The sequence below is a fragment of the Berghia stephanieae genome, chromosome 8 (genome assembly GCF_034508935.2).
Source record: "Berghia stephanieae isolate SIO BIC M18660-M18661 chromosome 8, UCSD_Bste_1.3, whole genome shotgun sequence".
In the NCBI taxonomy this organism is placed as follows: Eukaryota; Metazoa; Mollusca; class Gastropoda; order Nudibranchia; family Aeolidiidae; genus Berghia; species Berghia stephanieae.
Window position 1 is genome coordinate 18,266,245 of NC_088367.1, and position 17,207 is coordinate 18,283,451.

A 17,207-nucleotide genomic window follows, 5' to 3' on the forward strand; every position below is an offset into this window, starting at 1 on the left:
CGGAAGGTCCTGGGTTCGGGCCTCGCTCGGCACAATGTTGACTCCTTGGAAAATGCTTTTGACTCAAGTTCTCTCACCAAACTCGGATGTAAAATGAGTACCTGGTCGTTAACAGCGTTGTCTCTGTCCGAAAACAAGATTGTAATATCGCCTAACAAGCGTCATGTTTCGTCCTCCATGTTTAGTGTTGCTGTTGGCTAGGAACCTCTTATAAAGCGCTTTGAGCACGTATATGTGTGGTCTTGTGGTATGACACTGGCTTTTGGATAGGAAGGTCCTAGGTTCGAGCCTCTCTCGGTGCATAGTTGAGTCCTTGGAAAAGACTCTTTATCCACATTCTGTCACCATATTCAGGTGTAAAATGAGTACCTGGACGTTAACGGCGTTGTATCTGTCGGAAAAAATGTATTATCGCCTAACAGGCGTCATGTCTGATTCTTTTTGTTACGTGTTGCTGTTGGTCAGGGACCCTTTGTAAAGCGCTCTGAGTACGTTTAGTGGATATTGCTCTATATAAAAGTGCAATTAATTTTTTTTTAATATCGATTTTGTCATAATTTGGTCGTAGAGTATTGAACAAACTGTCCATTGTATGCAGGAGAAGAAGCGTATACGTCATCGTTTTTGTACTAATATTCTTACAATATCCTTCCCGATCCAAAGACATGTATTCATTCACTTGAAAACTCATTTTATAAAATATTTCAATGTGTTGTTTTTTTGGGGGTTTTTTTTCAGGTGAGTTGATGAACCAAAAGGAGCATGTCCACAAATTCAGTTGAATCGTTGAATCCATTCCTTGGATGAGATGTTTGGGACAACTTTCTTGAGAGATGGCCACACATTAATCTGACAAGATAATGATGTTGACACTCACTTGGATCTTGAAAAACATCAACCAAAGTTGAAGTTGAATGAACTTGTGCAAGTCAATTAATTTAAATCAACAAAGACACATTACGATGTATAAACACTTTGGAATTTCCATTTCTCAATACTTGAAATTTTTGAAAGATTTGTCTAAGAAAAATGTGTAACAACTAGACTGGCAAAAAACTTATTTACAAGATACTAAGACTGACCCGGGGCAATTAATTACCAGGAAGTAAATATCAAAAGTGAATATTTGTGATTATGATATCTGTTACTCATCCAGTCATTGATCACGCTCAACATCGCTTTACTTTGTTACACACAAGACAAAACTCAATACCGTCCTACTCTCGACTCCACAACTTACAGATGATACCAAAATATATTTTTCTTCTAAGACTGAATAGGATTCAATAGTCTGATTGATGTCACGTCCGCCCTGCAACGAGCAGCTTGCTTCTAAACAAAGAAAATCGGTACTTTTTATTCTTCATGCTGGCTAGAACTTTTTCACATGTCATGTGATCAGAATGTATAAAAGTTAAAACATGATCAGATTTATAATGTTTTTCTCCTCTGGATACACTTTTATGCTCGTCGGAGAAGTATTTCATCAGGGCGTCCGCCCTTTTTCCGTTAGTTCAGAACCAGTTACTAAGTTACTTTGCGTCATTACGAGGGAAGTTGCGTCACGACTGTTGTACCCTATTAGCACGGAAGTTAAGTCCGTATAAATTTCATATTTTGCCAAGTTGCACGACTTTTCTTCAATTTCGAATGGATTTGTTAGTGAAACCAAAAACCGTTTGTTTTTTCCAAACAATACATTATAGACCTAGTGGAAATAATCTGACTCTGCCTCGAATTTGAAAAGCTGATTGTGTTGCCAGGATAGAAATTTATATCTAATACACGGTGATAAATGTGATGCCATTATTAATTAACTAAACTAGAGCTTTTATATAGCGCAATATCCACTAAATGTGCTCAAAGCAACAACAGCACGTAAGATGCAGAACGAGACATGACGCCTGTAAGGCGATATTACAATTTTTTTCCGACAGAGACAACGCTTTTGACGGCAATGTACTCTTTGTAGACTCAATGTAGTCTTTTCCAATGACCCAACTATGCGCTGAGCGAGGCTAGAACCCAGGACCTTCAGATCCGAAACAGAGTGTCATACCAAGCAATAAAAAATAAATGTTGACAATATTCTGAAAGTCTGAAATCGTTCCAACCAAACGTTCGGATTAAGCAGTAGAAAATATGTAGTAAAATTATTTCACCGACAGATCGTTCCAATTAAGTGACTGTTCGGATAAAGCTGCGTTCCAATACGCTTCAACAGTCATAACGTCACTTCCTTCGTAATGACGCCGGATAACTTAGTAACTGGCTCTAAACTATCGGAACAATGGTTGTGCGCCCTTATAAAATATTTCTCCGACGAGCATAAAAGCGTATCCAGAGGGGAAAAAAACATTATAAATCTGATCATGTTTTGACTTTTACACATTCCGATCACATATGAAAAGTTCTAGCCAGCATGAAGAATAAAAAGTACCGATTTTATTTGTTTAGAACCACGATGGCCGCCGTTGCTGGGCGACGTGACACCATACTATTAAATGTAATTACTGAATTCAACTATATAACACCTCTTTTTGTCAAATAAACAACCGATGATTAAGTTTGAGTTGAGTTTAATTCAACGTTTTTCTCATTCAAACCTACTGATTGGGTGGGTCTTGGGTATTACAGTGCGGCTATGTGGTCTAGTGGTATGACACTCGCTTTCGGATCGGAAGGTCCTGGGTTCGAGCGTCGCGCTCGGCGCATAGTTGAGTCCTTGGAAAAGGCTCTTTATTCACATTCTCTCACTGTACTCAAGTGTAAAAGGAGTACCTGTCCGTTAACAGCGTTGTCTTTGTCCGAAAAATTGTAATATCGCCTAACAGGCGTTATGTCCTGTTCTACATGTTAAATGTTGCTGTTGACCAGGGATCCCTTGTAAAGCGCTTTGAGCACATTTAGTGGATATTGCTCTATATAAAAGCTCATTTTTTAATACTGTCATTACGCATTTATTAAAAATATATGAATCGAATGATTTAATTGATTTATAATGCATTCATCCTTTGGGGTAATATTGCTTTCGAGATAACCCTTTCATCACCATAGATAGTATGCGCTTGGCCAAGAAGCTCAAAACATTGCCATCCGGAAGTATAACGGACCAACACACAAAACTGTATGTAACCGTGAACGTTTATCGTCTGGTTAATACAGTTGAGTGAAAATTACTCATAAACGCGGATGGCAACAAACAAAAACAATAACAAAGACCTGAGTGACGTCAACTTCGAACTATCTATAGCGTAGCAAAGTGATCAATAAGGGCGAAGTTTCTTACTTTAAAAAATAACAAACAATTCATTCAATTATTTTTAAAAAATTGAAAATGTATAATATCTATTTATTTATTCTTATTTTTATTTGCTAGTACTCTTGTGTAATCTGAGTAATACTCAACATATTCCGACAATACAGAATTTTTAAAAATCGAATTGAAACGAACAAACAAACCAACTAATAAAAAGACCAGAGACCCAATAGCTGGGTTCAAACCGGGTTCGTCGTGTGGAAATGTAATCCATCCATTCCCACCAACTGAGAACGCTATCCCTTTTCATCATCATCATCATCATCATCATCATCATCATCATCATCATCATCATCATCATCATCATCATCATCATCATCATCATCATCATCATCATCATCAACATTCATCATCATCATCATCATCATCATCATCATCATCATCATCATCATCATCATCATCATCATCTTCATCACAATCATCATCATCGTGCGGGGTTTGTAACGGAATCAAGTGCGGCAGAGAATCCGCGGACTGGGTAGTCTGACATAACGTTGTTGAGTGAAATCATCAAAATCAGCCGTAGCGTAGTGAGTATTAATGGGAAATAATTGCTCAGTAACGTAAAAGAGCTTTATACATGATGACCAACCCCCCCCCCCTTTTTTTTTTTTAAAAAATCCTTTCAAAAATTATTTTTTAAAAAATGTTTTATTATAAATTTGAATACATTGCAACAAAAGCAGTATAGAAAATTCTCAAGGGGAACAACTGTTCTGAAATGTAAATCAGCATGATTTTTAATGAATTATTTCCCTTTGAATACAATCCGCCAACAGGTACAGGACGGGGAGGGGAGTTGTACAGCATTTATTTTTTAAAGAGCAAAGCTAAGAAAGAAGAAAGAAAGAAAGAGAGAAAGAAAGGAAGAAAGAAAAAAGGAAGGAAGAAAGAAAAAAAAAGGAAGAAAGAAAGAAAAAAAAAGAATTAAAGTAAGAAAATAAAACAAACAAAGGAAAGAAATAAGAAAAAAATCTAGAGACTCGTAAATAAAAGTACCCCAAATTATACTAGCTACTATGATTATGAACTTCTTATGCCCTTAGATCATTGAACCTTACATTATTAATCGCCTTTTGTTATAAAATCCATCTGTCAAAATTAAACATATTTTATTGAGATTCGAATTTATAAGAAAGAAAAATAGGATTATCTAATACTGTAAAAATTGTGTGTTCAAATTTCACGAGTTATAGTGACTCAATATCATCAGCTATCAGATGTACTTACTCATGTACTTTTTACCTATCAACCTCGTGTCGATCTGTGTCCGTAAACTCTCAGTAAACGGTTGTGTTCCTCGCTTAGCTACAAGTCATTCAACATGCAGCGTTTTTTTATCTTTCAACAGCACCCCGACAGCTATTCAAATTTTCGATGTGCGACTTTTTCTCTTTCTCTCTGTTCTTTATGTCGCCGATGTAATTTTTCTCTATCTGATACCACCTAGTGTTCACGACTTTTGGGTTTTAAACCCCAAAACATTCATTTAAAAAATGCAATTTAAATTGCAACGACTTCAGTTGAATGCATAGGGTTATTATAATATTTTCCATTATTATTTAGTTTTTAAGTGGTAGAATGAAATTGGAACAGAAAAAACAAACCTGCTTTTTGTCATCGTTATTTTTTGCTTTGCATAGGAATATTGTTCTATATTTTATTGATACATTGATACCAGTTGTATTAAGATACCTTTCTTAGCTTTTAATTTTCTAGTGTAATTTTTGCGCCAAATCCTGTTTTTTTCACACCAAAATGAGGCCTTCTGGACTCTTATGTTATGATTTTGTTAGAAAGAATACTGTCGTATTGAGAAAGAAAATGAATGTGCATTATAATAACTCACTCAACCCTCGAGACTTGTATTGAAAATAAGCACGTACATAGATAGTTTTATTCAACTACCATTAACATGTGAAAAAATGTTTTAAAGCATTAGCTTTGATACTACGCCTATAATTTGTCTCAGAAAACTGTAATAAATAGGCATGGGGTAAAAGTAACCCGAGTAAACTACTGATATAGTGGTATTAGGGTTGAGTGAGTTAAGTATTTTTTAATTCCAACCTGGGGTCCAAAAACTTTAAAAAGTCACTCCTTACCCCTTTGGTTAGTTGAAGGCCGATTAGGATGAGGTCGGACAAAGCATCACAAGAGGCAATGCAGTCAGTGACGCATACTCGTAATCATCATCATATCTTGTCGCGCCAGTGAGTCAGCCAGTCCCGGGCAGTCTGGTTGCATTCCCTCAGGTCAGCATTGGTGCAGTGAGGTCCAGCGAGCATTCGGACAGGATGTGGTCCATGGTCTGTCTGGGGTGACCGCATGGGCATTCAGTGCCCGGTGAGATTTTCCATTTAAAGAGGTTGGTGGCGGTGTTTCAAGTAGCAAACGTTCACGTCGTGCTCATGTAATCCTTCTCTGAAGGAGACTGATTGCTACACTAGACCAGAGAGAATAAATTGGGCGGTAAAAGGATACTCGTAATATTATGTTATCAAACACATAGGTTGAGCTAAAGTAGAGGATTTATTTATATTTTATGTAGAAAAACAATCGTCCTGACATAGAAAAAAAGGACAATTATTTGTATTCATAATTTATTTGTTAAACATGATGAATCTTATTGATCAAAATTGTTAGTGTTATTACAACTGTGACTGTAATATTGAAATGTGACGCAAAGTCTGTCTTTTATTTCTCTACAGATCACTCCGTTACAGTTTTTATGTTAAGTTGTAATCTTCTGTCAAATACCCTTGTACTTATATCATTTCAAACAAATTCGGGGAAATTTCTCATCTCATACAAAGATCAAAATGTTTCTAACTCATATAATCTGTCCAATAGTTCAAATTCAAAACCCTGCACTAAAATAGAATAAGACCCTGTATAATAAAAAAAAAAGTATCTTAAATCGACTGCTGACCTCTCATCCATCTTCACAGCGAAAAGGTTTATTATCATATATTTCAAGTTACAAGTTAAATATAAACTTGTTTTTGTTTGTTTAAAAAAAAAGTTTATTACAAGGTCTTTTTATGTCATATTAATCAAAGAAAAATAATTTTATGGAGTCATTTTACATTCATGGGAAGCAACTCTGTACAAATGTGAACTAGTGTTTAATATAAAGCGTTACTTCCCTTTGACTATAAGTCTCAAAATTCTACACTATTAATGAATACTCGATTTATCTACCTGTAACTATAGCCCCCCAAACACACACACACACACACACACACACACACAAACACACACAAACATAAACACATACTCTCTCTTTTTCACACACACACACACACACACACACACACACACACACACATATATATACTCCCTTCAAGTCCAGGTTTGAGAATTTAAAAAAAAAAAAAACAAGATTAGGGTCATTTTTATTTATAGATTTTTGAAGGGAATCGTTTTTGACAACAACAAAAATTCAGATTACAATACTACTATCATAGCATGAACATTTTTTTTTTTTTGGGGGGGGGGGGGTTAAATTTGAATAAGAATGCCACCTTCTGGTTTCCATGCCTAAAATGAAAATGCTGAAAATGTAATGGATGTAAATGAGAACACTAATCTGTGCACTATGTTTCCCCTAGAATTTATTTCCTTTTCAATAAGATATTATGTTGGGGTTCTTTTTTAAAGTGGTCATTCTTTATACATTTTCTAGTCAAGCTCTATATAATTTTTCAGCATCATTAGCATTATTAAGAAACGGTGGTTCTTACATACAAACTCAAATCAAAACAAACGACGGTGCTCTCTTTGTCCTTACTTGGTCCCTAGGTCCCTGGTTCGAGTCTTACTGTAGGCAGCGTAAAGCTGACTGGAGATAAAGATAAAGGGAGTAAATCTGACTAATGAATGAACAAGTTTGTTTTGCGTTGTTCATTCATGAGTCAAATTCACTCCCTTTATCTTTATCTCCATTTTATTGACTCATTTAGGCACCTCTATTTAATAGTAAAGCTGACTCCTTTGAATTCTCTCACGATAGTCCGGTATGGAATGAGTACCTGGTCGAGAAAAGTGTTGTCTCTGTCAGAAAAAAAATAAATTGTAATAGCTCCATACAGGGGTCATGTCTCGTCAAACACGTGTTGCTGTTGGCTTGTGACAATAATATTAAGCCATTTGAGCGCATTTAAAGTAAACATTGTCCTAAGTAAAATTTCAATTTCCGGACGACAACTGCAGTTGACAAAATACATTTTAAATCCTTTATATTATTATACATAATAAGGGAATCGGATAGTTAAGTGCTACAGCACTTGTCTCACAAGCCCCCCCCCCCCCCCCCCCCCCCCCCCCCCCTTCCCCACCCATACTTTACGATAGACTCGCGTCTTATCCACAGGAAAGCGAGTGATTATCATCTCTCAAAAAAAAAAATAATTAGCTGTTCTATTGAACTTTTCAGGAAATTGCATATTAAAGCTACTGCTTCCGAAACCGGGGTAAGCTCCGGCTCCATGGGCCTCGTCACTTTTAGAGACTTTTCTTTTTTTAAAGACTAATTTTTACATACCACCGTTTTCACCTATCTAGTGAGAAGCAACCAGGGCGATGTAAATCGGGTTTCGTCGCTGTTAAATTAATCCAAAAATCCATATATGCCGACTTATAGTTTTATAACACATATTAAAATTGTGTAACAAGCGAACTAATTTTTTTTTAAGCAACCAAAAAAATAGGAGAGAATAAAGAGACAGAAAAAAAAGATAGGATTGTCATTATAATAATATATTATTACCGCGTACTAACTTCAAATTTAGCACCAATGATAAAGTCGCATAGTTACGTTGGGAGAATTTTAAAACATCACTTTCGCCCACAGCGCCAATCAATTCGGGTACGTAGGGGGATTATTCAAGAATTTGTCTTATTTGCAGTGGAGTTGTGGGTCTCATCCTCCTTGCAGGGTTAATTATTTCCATTTACACCGTCCTTAAATACATCCCCCCGGAAATACTGACGCCTCGTTCGAGTGATGATTAATGTGTTTTGCCCTTAAGTTCACAAATAATTTGTGACGACACCAAACTGCAATTACGCGACAAAACGCTTTTTTTTTTCGCCTTTAAAATTTGGCCAAAATTGTTGGTTTACTTCATCTATCGATATATCAAAATGACTTTTTACCTACTACCAAAAGTCAGCATTTAAGTATCTCTCTTTCTTGGAATCTGTAGAGTGAGTTTTTTTTGTAAATTGAGTGTAGATATTATCAATGCATCGATATTTCAAAAAAAAAAAAAAAAAATTCTGACAAAATTCAAAATTATGCGTTTAGCAATAAATAGACATCATGCACTCAAGACGTAACGATGTGGTATCGACGAGAATATAAATAATATTATACAGATTTGGGCAACGATACTGCAACCAACCGGTGTGATAGGAATCTTCGTCTCCCCAAGGAAAAAGTACCTAGACAAACGTTAACACTGGAAACCACCAATTATTTTTTAATCAATTCTTATTCTTTCGGCTTAGTCGGTCTAGTATATGTATGACACTCGGCTTGAGGCCGGCAGGTTCCTGGTTTGATTTCCGTGTTGGATAAGGCTCTTTACTTACATTTTTTCATCATCGTCACCATCATCATCATCATCGTCGTTGTTGTCATCATCATCATCATCATCATCATCATCATCATCAGCATCAGCAGCAGCAGCAGCATCATCATCATCATCATCATCATCATCATCAGCATCAGCAGCAGCATCATCATCATCATCATCATCATCATCATCATCATCATCATCATCATCATCATCATCATCATCAGCAGCAGCAGCAGCAGCATTATATTATGTGACTCCTCGTCTCAAAACGATACTTATGTCGAGGTGCTTGAGGTGTTGATATTGAATTCAAAGCCAAACATATCAAACCTGGGATTACATTATAATATCGGGGGTCCCGATAGCTCAGTTGTAGAGCACTCGCTTCACACGTACAGGGACCGATATTGATCCCGGGGGCAGTCGAGATTTCCCCCCCCCCCCCCCCCCCCCCTCCTGTTTACACAGCTGTGATTGGATAGCTGGCGGAAAGTACTTTGCGATGGACTAGCGTCCTATCCAGAGTATAGCAAGCAATTCAATTGTCCGTTTCACGCTACAGAAACGATTAACTCCGGCTCCACTGGCCTAATGGCTCTGAAGATCTTCTACCATAACCGTGTTATATTGAGGAGAATGAATAATATAGGGTTTTAGAGTAGTAAAAACGGTATATGATATATCAGGAAGAATTAGGGGAGAATGAATAATATAGGGTTTTAGAGTATTAAAAACTGTGTATGTTATATAGAGGAGGAATAATATAGGATTTTAGAGTAGTAAAAACTGTGTATGTTATATTGAGGAGAATGAATAATATAGGGTTTTAGAGTAGTAAAAACGGTATATGATATATAGAGAAGGAAAAACAAAGGTTTCATATGCAATTTTTGATCAGTTTGACTCTAGAAAGACTTTTTAGCATCACGTTCACTCCTGCATAATACTGTTTGGAAACGATTGTTTGTTTATTTATTTTAAAGGGTTTTGAACCTTGTAAAGCACTTTGAGCACGTTTAGTGGACATTGTCCTATATAAACTCTCAATAAAGCTCAATAAATACATTTTACGGCACTACGACACACTTAGGTCATTTCAGCGCCAGTAAAACGTAAGAAAATGGGGTAGTCAAAAAAAGTTATAGATTTACAATTATTGAATGCACTCAAGAAAAAGTAAGACAAAGAGGAAGGGTTCAACTAGGGAACAGATGTAGATTCCAAGAAAGAATAATATTGTCTCAGCATATTACCGTTTTGGGATGAATTGTCACAAGTATGATCAAAACATTTTACAAGGGATCCCCAGCCAACAGCATCATTTTGGCATGCAGCACAAGACATAACCCTTCTAAGGCGCTTATCACAACAATCGTTTTCGACCGGGACAGCGTTTTTACGAGCCAAAAACTCCCTTTACTTCTTAGTGTAGTAAGAGAATGTGAGTAAAGAGCCTGTTCCAAGGACTCAACTAAGGCACTTATCACGACTGATTTCGACCAAGAAAACGTTTTAACCAACCAGATCTCATTTTACTTCTGAGTGCGGTGAGAGAATGTGAATAAGGCTAAGGAGCCTTTGTTAAGAACTCAACTTTGCTGAACTCGAATCATGGACCTAACGGTCCGAAGGCGGCGAGTATCATTATCTCATTCACCAGACCAGACCACAAAGCCAAAAATTGACTACTATATCCGGTCATTGTGCTTCTATTTCTTTGGGGTTGTACGGCGCTTGCGAGCGTTTAGGCCATGGTAGAACGAGTAAAACGGGAAGGTGACAGAAAAGTCAAAAGAGGATATCGTTCAAGATATCAAACAGCAAAGAAATGACATGACAGGAACCGATATATATTATATATATATATATATATATATATATATATATATATATATTATATGGCATATGACACTTTAAGTCAATGAGTAAACGAAAATAAGGAAAAAATTAACTTCATTTTTTTCCGTAATAACTTTAGTCTTTATTGTCTTTCATTTGACTAAAAAATCACAAGACGAAAAAAAAAGAGAAAAAAACAAGAAAACAGAAGAAAAAAATCCGAGCGTGCGGCTTCAGCAAATTCCATATGTAAACAATCAGGGTATAATCCATACATATAATAATATACTCGTAAAATCATATAACATAAAATAGAAGAATTTGGAACACTGTTGTCAGTCAGCATAATATAATATAAACAAAATAAAATAATTACAAACATAGTGTACTAATGTCAAGATTCTTTCAAAACCTTGCTTTAAATATAAAGCAAGAATTTTCGTTTTAAATCATGGAAAATAAACCAAGCAGTTTTTCTCACTTTTTTTTAAAAAAATGAGAGGAAGACATTAACAACAAAACCTAACTCAGAATGATGTAACATAAAGTAAAAGCCCATGACATCTTGGTTTGGTATCTATTTATAGATTTACAGTCATGCTTTGAAAGAATAAAACAAAGATAGAAAAGAATAAAACATGTCATTTGACGCAATATCTTATATTATATATAGTATCGACACATGATGGATTCCCTTTCCTAACAGAGGTCTCGGCTTTATAAAGAGATACAGAACAGTTTATACCTAGAGGTCGCCGGGGAGGTTCTATCAACTTCGGACGCACTACAATATTTTCTACTCCAGTCATTTTTGGACTTCACGTACTATCTGTTTATTGCTTCTTGTTGTTGGGTGAGGGAACATTTTGAGCGCGGAACTTTCCTTGTCTGGTATTTTTATCCTTTTCGATGCTAAAATAGAATATGTAGTATTCAATAGCTCATCTCGGATATTTCGCAATCTAGAAATTTGGAAACCGATACTTTTTTTAAAAAGTAGAATATTCTTTTGTTAAATTCTATTTTCCCGTCTTGTTAATTTTGACTTTGCGTTTAACTTTGACTGCGAGAACAGGGGAATTTTAAAATAAATTAAATTGAATGTCAAAACAAATCAAATCTTTGCCACATGATCAGAAGACCTCAGCTTGCTTTTAAAAAATAATTTTGATCCGAAATTGTTGTATCTAGAGCCCACCTCACTTTTTATGTCTGGTTGTGGATAGGCCTTTTGCGACGCGTTTCAATACGTTTAGGTCATCTCAATTGTTGGAAATCTATTTCATCTTGTCGAGAATGAATTCTGTCACATGACTTGACTATTATTCTATGACAAAAAAAATTAAGCTGGATTATTCACATAAAATATTTGTATGCAATGTACAGAAACATGTTTCTCGGAATAATTCGTCTTTATCAAAATAACATATATATTTAAGTAGAGAGCAAATTTATGGTTTATCAACCAAGAATGTTTAAGCAACTAACAACTCAAAAAAGACATCTCAAATCAAGCCATATTATTAACGATGAATTTTAAAGTTATATGAATTTGCAAATAAAGGATGCATTATTTCAAACATTATCTTGATTTCTTTAAAATATCTTTTTCGAATTCTTTAATTTTGTTGATATCACCATTAACCACTGGCAGCTATCTTATTCAAATATTATAGAAACAGAAAAAGATCTCTTTAACCTAAATCGATCACTGAAAAAAAGGTCTTTGTTTACATATGGTCCAAAAAATTTTACTTCAAATATTATTTCAATTAATAAAGATGACCTTCAACTTGTCAAACATTCAAAAATGTTTACACCAGAAACCTCAAGGCCAAACAATTTTTGATAAGTTGAGGTGTCTTAATTTATCAAAATTTGAAGTAACAAAAAATCTGGCCATAATGAAAAGAGTGTATTGTCCGAGAGCAAATGTTCTTCTCCTTCTCCTCCTCCTTCAAAAATCGACTTCAGTAAAATATTGATTACAGTTAGCAATTAATAAAGAAAAAGAGCGCATAGTTTGATGTTTCATACTCAGTCGGGCTGCTGATTGCAATATCTGGAAGAACGATAATTTAGCATATAGTCTAGTGTAAGACATGTTAGATTATAATAATGATGGCACACGTCGGGATCTCCCATTCCCATCTACAATTTATTTCAAAAATCAATTTGTGACCTACTTCATCTATCCGGTGATAGGCATATTATGTTTTGTTCAACCCAACATGATATCAGATTGACGTTTTCCTCTAAACACAGAAATCATTTTGGCCAATGACAGAAAAAAAAATTACAAAATTTGAAGTACATCAAAATAATAATGATTTTAGCATAGAAATATAAAAACAAAATGGCAATGAGTCTAAAGGTGAAATAAAATAAAATAAAATAACTGAAGGCGGTGGTGGAAGAAAGGGCATGGAACGTAGTCCAATGTATGGCCACAAGTTTGAACTGATAAAAAAAACGCAATCTTTTCGATTTTGTACAAATTCAAATTCTTTAGTAGAAATACCAATGTCTAACATTAAACATTTCAAAAGTAGCGGCGTCTTAGTTCTAGGACAATTAGCAAAAAATATAACTATCGAAATAACAACAAAATAAATTTTTAAAATAAAATAAAATAAAAGTAGAAAACATAATCAAATGGGGATACGTACTCATTACTTGATATTAAAGATCAGTTAAAAGCACATAATTCGACGTTTGTCTGACTATATTTTTTTTAAATGTTGAGCTTGGAACAAAAATATTTGAGCCTTAAAACAAATCGAGGACTAGACCAATTAGCAAGATAATAATATAACAACAAACAGAACACCATGGCTGGTTGAATAGAATATCAGAATCAATCAGATCAAAACAAAATGAGAATCGATAAAACAAATACAAAATAATAATCGGTAAAACGAATACAAAATAATAATAATACTACTTATAAAATGAGATATTTTTTCATTCTTATGAACACGTTATGTGGTATATTTTTTTAAAAAAGATTCTTTGAGTGAATGAAAAGCAATAATACAAAATCAACAAAATTTAAAAGAAATTGGACTGATCCTTAAACCACAGGAATGAATAACAAATTTATTACAAAAAAAAAAATAAAAACTATCACAAGGAATTGTCAAAGAATGAATATTAATGTATCATAGAAATGACATCAAACGTGACTTCAGGAGGCTATAATATTATTTTTACACTTAGCAATTGAAAAAAGTATCCAACAAAAATAAACAGAATAGATTGTAAAAAAATAATGATATAATGTTTCGAGCTCAAACATTTCAGTTCCATAATACGATTATAATGGAGAGGTGGATAGAAAACTTCCTTTCCAGACTTAACGCACATATATATATATATATATATATATATATATATATATATATATATATATATATATATATATATATATATATATATATAATGTTACTGTTTTCTTCATATTTTCTGAAGTGTCTTGACTTGAACCCTTCCTTTTTAAGCGTTTATTCTTATTTCTTAAACCTGTGATATTCTTATTAGTCAATATATCAGTTTTTACCTTCGGACAGTTTATTATTTATTACTTTCACATGGCAATTCTCCGGTTATGTTTTGTTGTGTATTCTTAAAGAGTTTAACGGCGCTGCACTAAGTGAAAGGTTAAAATGTAAGCACCAGATTAAAACCGATTTTAATAGAAAGGCAAAAACTGCCCGGGGCAAGCAAAGGAAAGTTTTGAACTGAAATCATTAAGCGCGAACAGGAGATTATAGTAACATGAACACAGACCTGCAACTGACAATGATAAAAATATCTTTTCTCGCTCTTTAAAATCAAAATCCAGTAAAAGTTGTGTCATTTTAGTATAATATTATCAGTTTTCAGATTCAATAAGAACTTGGCATTGAAACGGTTGAGATGAAATCGTCATTTTACTAACAGGAAATCAAAATATAAACATTTAACCTGCAAGCAAGACTAACTATAAATCTTTAAATTAAGTACTATTCGGAACCAAATAAAAAAAAATACAAAAATTGATTTTTATATATTATAAACACTTTAAATTGGTCTAAAAATAGGTAGTTGAGCGCTGTCACAACCATGTCTCGCACAATGCGTATAACGAATGATAATATAGAAAAAGCGTATACACTCATCCTCATAATATAAAGAATTTGTTCCATACTGATATTGAAATCATAATATTAGCAATTTGTTCAATTACGTAGACTTCTCAAATCGAGAAAATAGAAACGTTTATTTAAAAAGAGGCGTTTATAACCAATGATATCGTAAATGTTGAAAAGTTATTTTTATTGGGGATTGGGAATTAAGTAATATAAACGTTTAAACAGTAAAGCATCATGTTCATTGGTTTCATTAAACATTGACAATGTTTTTTTTCAGTTTGTACAGAATAACAATATAATCCACATATATTATACATTGACATATCCATAGTCATATAGTGATAAAACTGTACAAGGACACATCATGATATGGACATTATTAAAATATATGTATATTTTTGCCTATCAAAATATATTCTTTTACTTTAAGACAGAAAGAATTTGCTGACTTCATTTTTTTAGCTTCACGACGAGTGAATTTTATGACAGGAGAAAACACGCACTGCGAATTAGTTGAAGTTGTAGTTGGAAATGTCATTGGATCGATCACCTGTCGATCAGGTACCTCAGCAGGCAAACGTCATTCCTAACATAGGCGTTCACACTCACAGCCCAATTCACGGGACTTTTGTAATGGGAGCCTTGGCCCTAACCTATATATTAAAGAATATTTTTCTTTTAATGGATTGCCATCCTTTAATGCATTTTTCTCTGCTGCTATTTCAAAAACAAAACGAGTCACGAATCATAAAAACAGACCAAAGTGCCTCCGCTGGGGCTCAAACTCAAACCCATTATTTTTAAAATACAAGACAACTTGGTTTTGCTATCAGATCACCTGACAGTTTGATCAAATGGTAACATTCTGACAGAAAATGGGATGAATGATTGCTTAATTCGAATCTTGCTTGAAGAGGCTACATTACAAATATATGTGTCGTGGTTTTTTTGGTGTTTTTTTTAGATTTAGAATGTATAAAGTAATAAAGACTTAATAAAGACTATCTTTATTTTCGCCATCCGTATTGAACAGTATCATTGTTATTATTCTTTATAGAGTAAATGGATTCACAACGCGTTGAGGAGTAAAACAAGAAAAAAAGGTCGGCAGTTTAGGGACAACAGCAACAACAACAATAACAATAGTATTTTCATAGTTAAAACCCTATTTCATACTTTCGGGCAATTTAAAGCTCACATCATTATCTGTACTACGATTAATTTAGTTACCAACATTGTTGTGGATAACTTTAGTAAGCAAACATTTAAAGGATAAAGGTAAAATCTTAAGGAATAATTACCATAGGTGTGATAACCCAAATTTTTCTGGGCTCATTGTTAATTGGTATGGAAATACTCTCAAACCAACACAAAATGTTGTCCATTACAACGATGTTAAATCAAGCCCACAATTGCATTCGGTTATTAGACCTGCAAATAGGTAACCATAGATATCTGCATATCAAAAGTTGTTCCGTGGATCATTATTCCTGTTGTAATGTTCATATTGAACTTGAACAAGAAGCACTGTAAACTGAGCCAGCTACATTTTTTTTCTTTCTTTTTAAAAGCAAAAATATAGAATATAATATAAGGGCTGAAATATGATCTCTCCAGGTTCCTTTTAAAGAATCTTTTTAAATATCAAAATAATGTTTAATAAATTTCATTTATTTATGTAATATATGAATTTATAATGAGACAATCCTACTTAATCGTTTGCTAATTCTAGATAAGAGCATTAACATAGAGACTGTAGCCTCATAGTGTTAGCCCAGCTCACACATTTGCAAAAGAGAAAAGCCAACATACTGAGATGGCGATTTTCAGTAGTATAATATAAAAATATAATTTGTAGTTTGTTTTATATCAGTTTTTTATCATGGCGCATAGCTAATAGCATAAATCTATTCTATATCATATAAAACACGATAGAGACAGTTTTACCTCCCTCGACTCAAGAACATCCAGTTTTCCCAGCAAGTCGATATTATTGTGCATACAGATTTTATCGATAAAAAAGGTAAAATCGAACCTTCGAAGGCAAGATCACTGCACAACCTCGATATCTAATCATAAGGCATTTTTTACAATGAGAAAAAAAAACATTAAATTAATATAAATCGGTATACAAACGAAAAATATTACATATACAAAGATATTGAAATATGATAAAGACGATAATGATGTGATGAATGAAATGGAAAAAGGAAACCGTTGCATTTGAAGATGAAACATTAAAGTAACATTGCGTAGTTTGTGTATCGTGCAATCGATCTACGTTGAAAAAAATATCGATTATATATATATATATATATATATATATATATA

At 33.9% G+C, this 17,207-nt stretch overlaps 1 protein-coding gene across 2 annotated transcripts in view; it reads left to right on the top strand.

Moving 5' to 3' along the window:
* Positions 1-2,772, top strand: part of LOC144977797 (uncharacterized) — a 7,239-nt gene extending 4,467 nt beyond the window's left edge. For both annotated transcript variants that reach the window (XM_078923192.1, XM_078923193.1), the window contains exon 4: positions 739-2,772. In XM_078923192.1, the coding sequence (XP_078779318.1) occupies positions 739-742 (4 nt within the window). In that variant the 3' untranslated portion in view covers positions 743-2,772. The remainder of the gene's footprint in view (positions 1-738) is intronic.
* Positions 2,773-17,207: the final 14,435 nt, after the last annotated feature.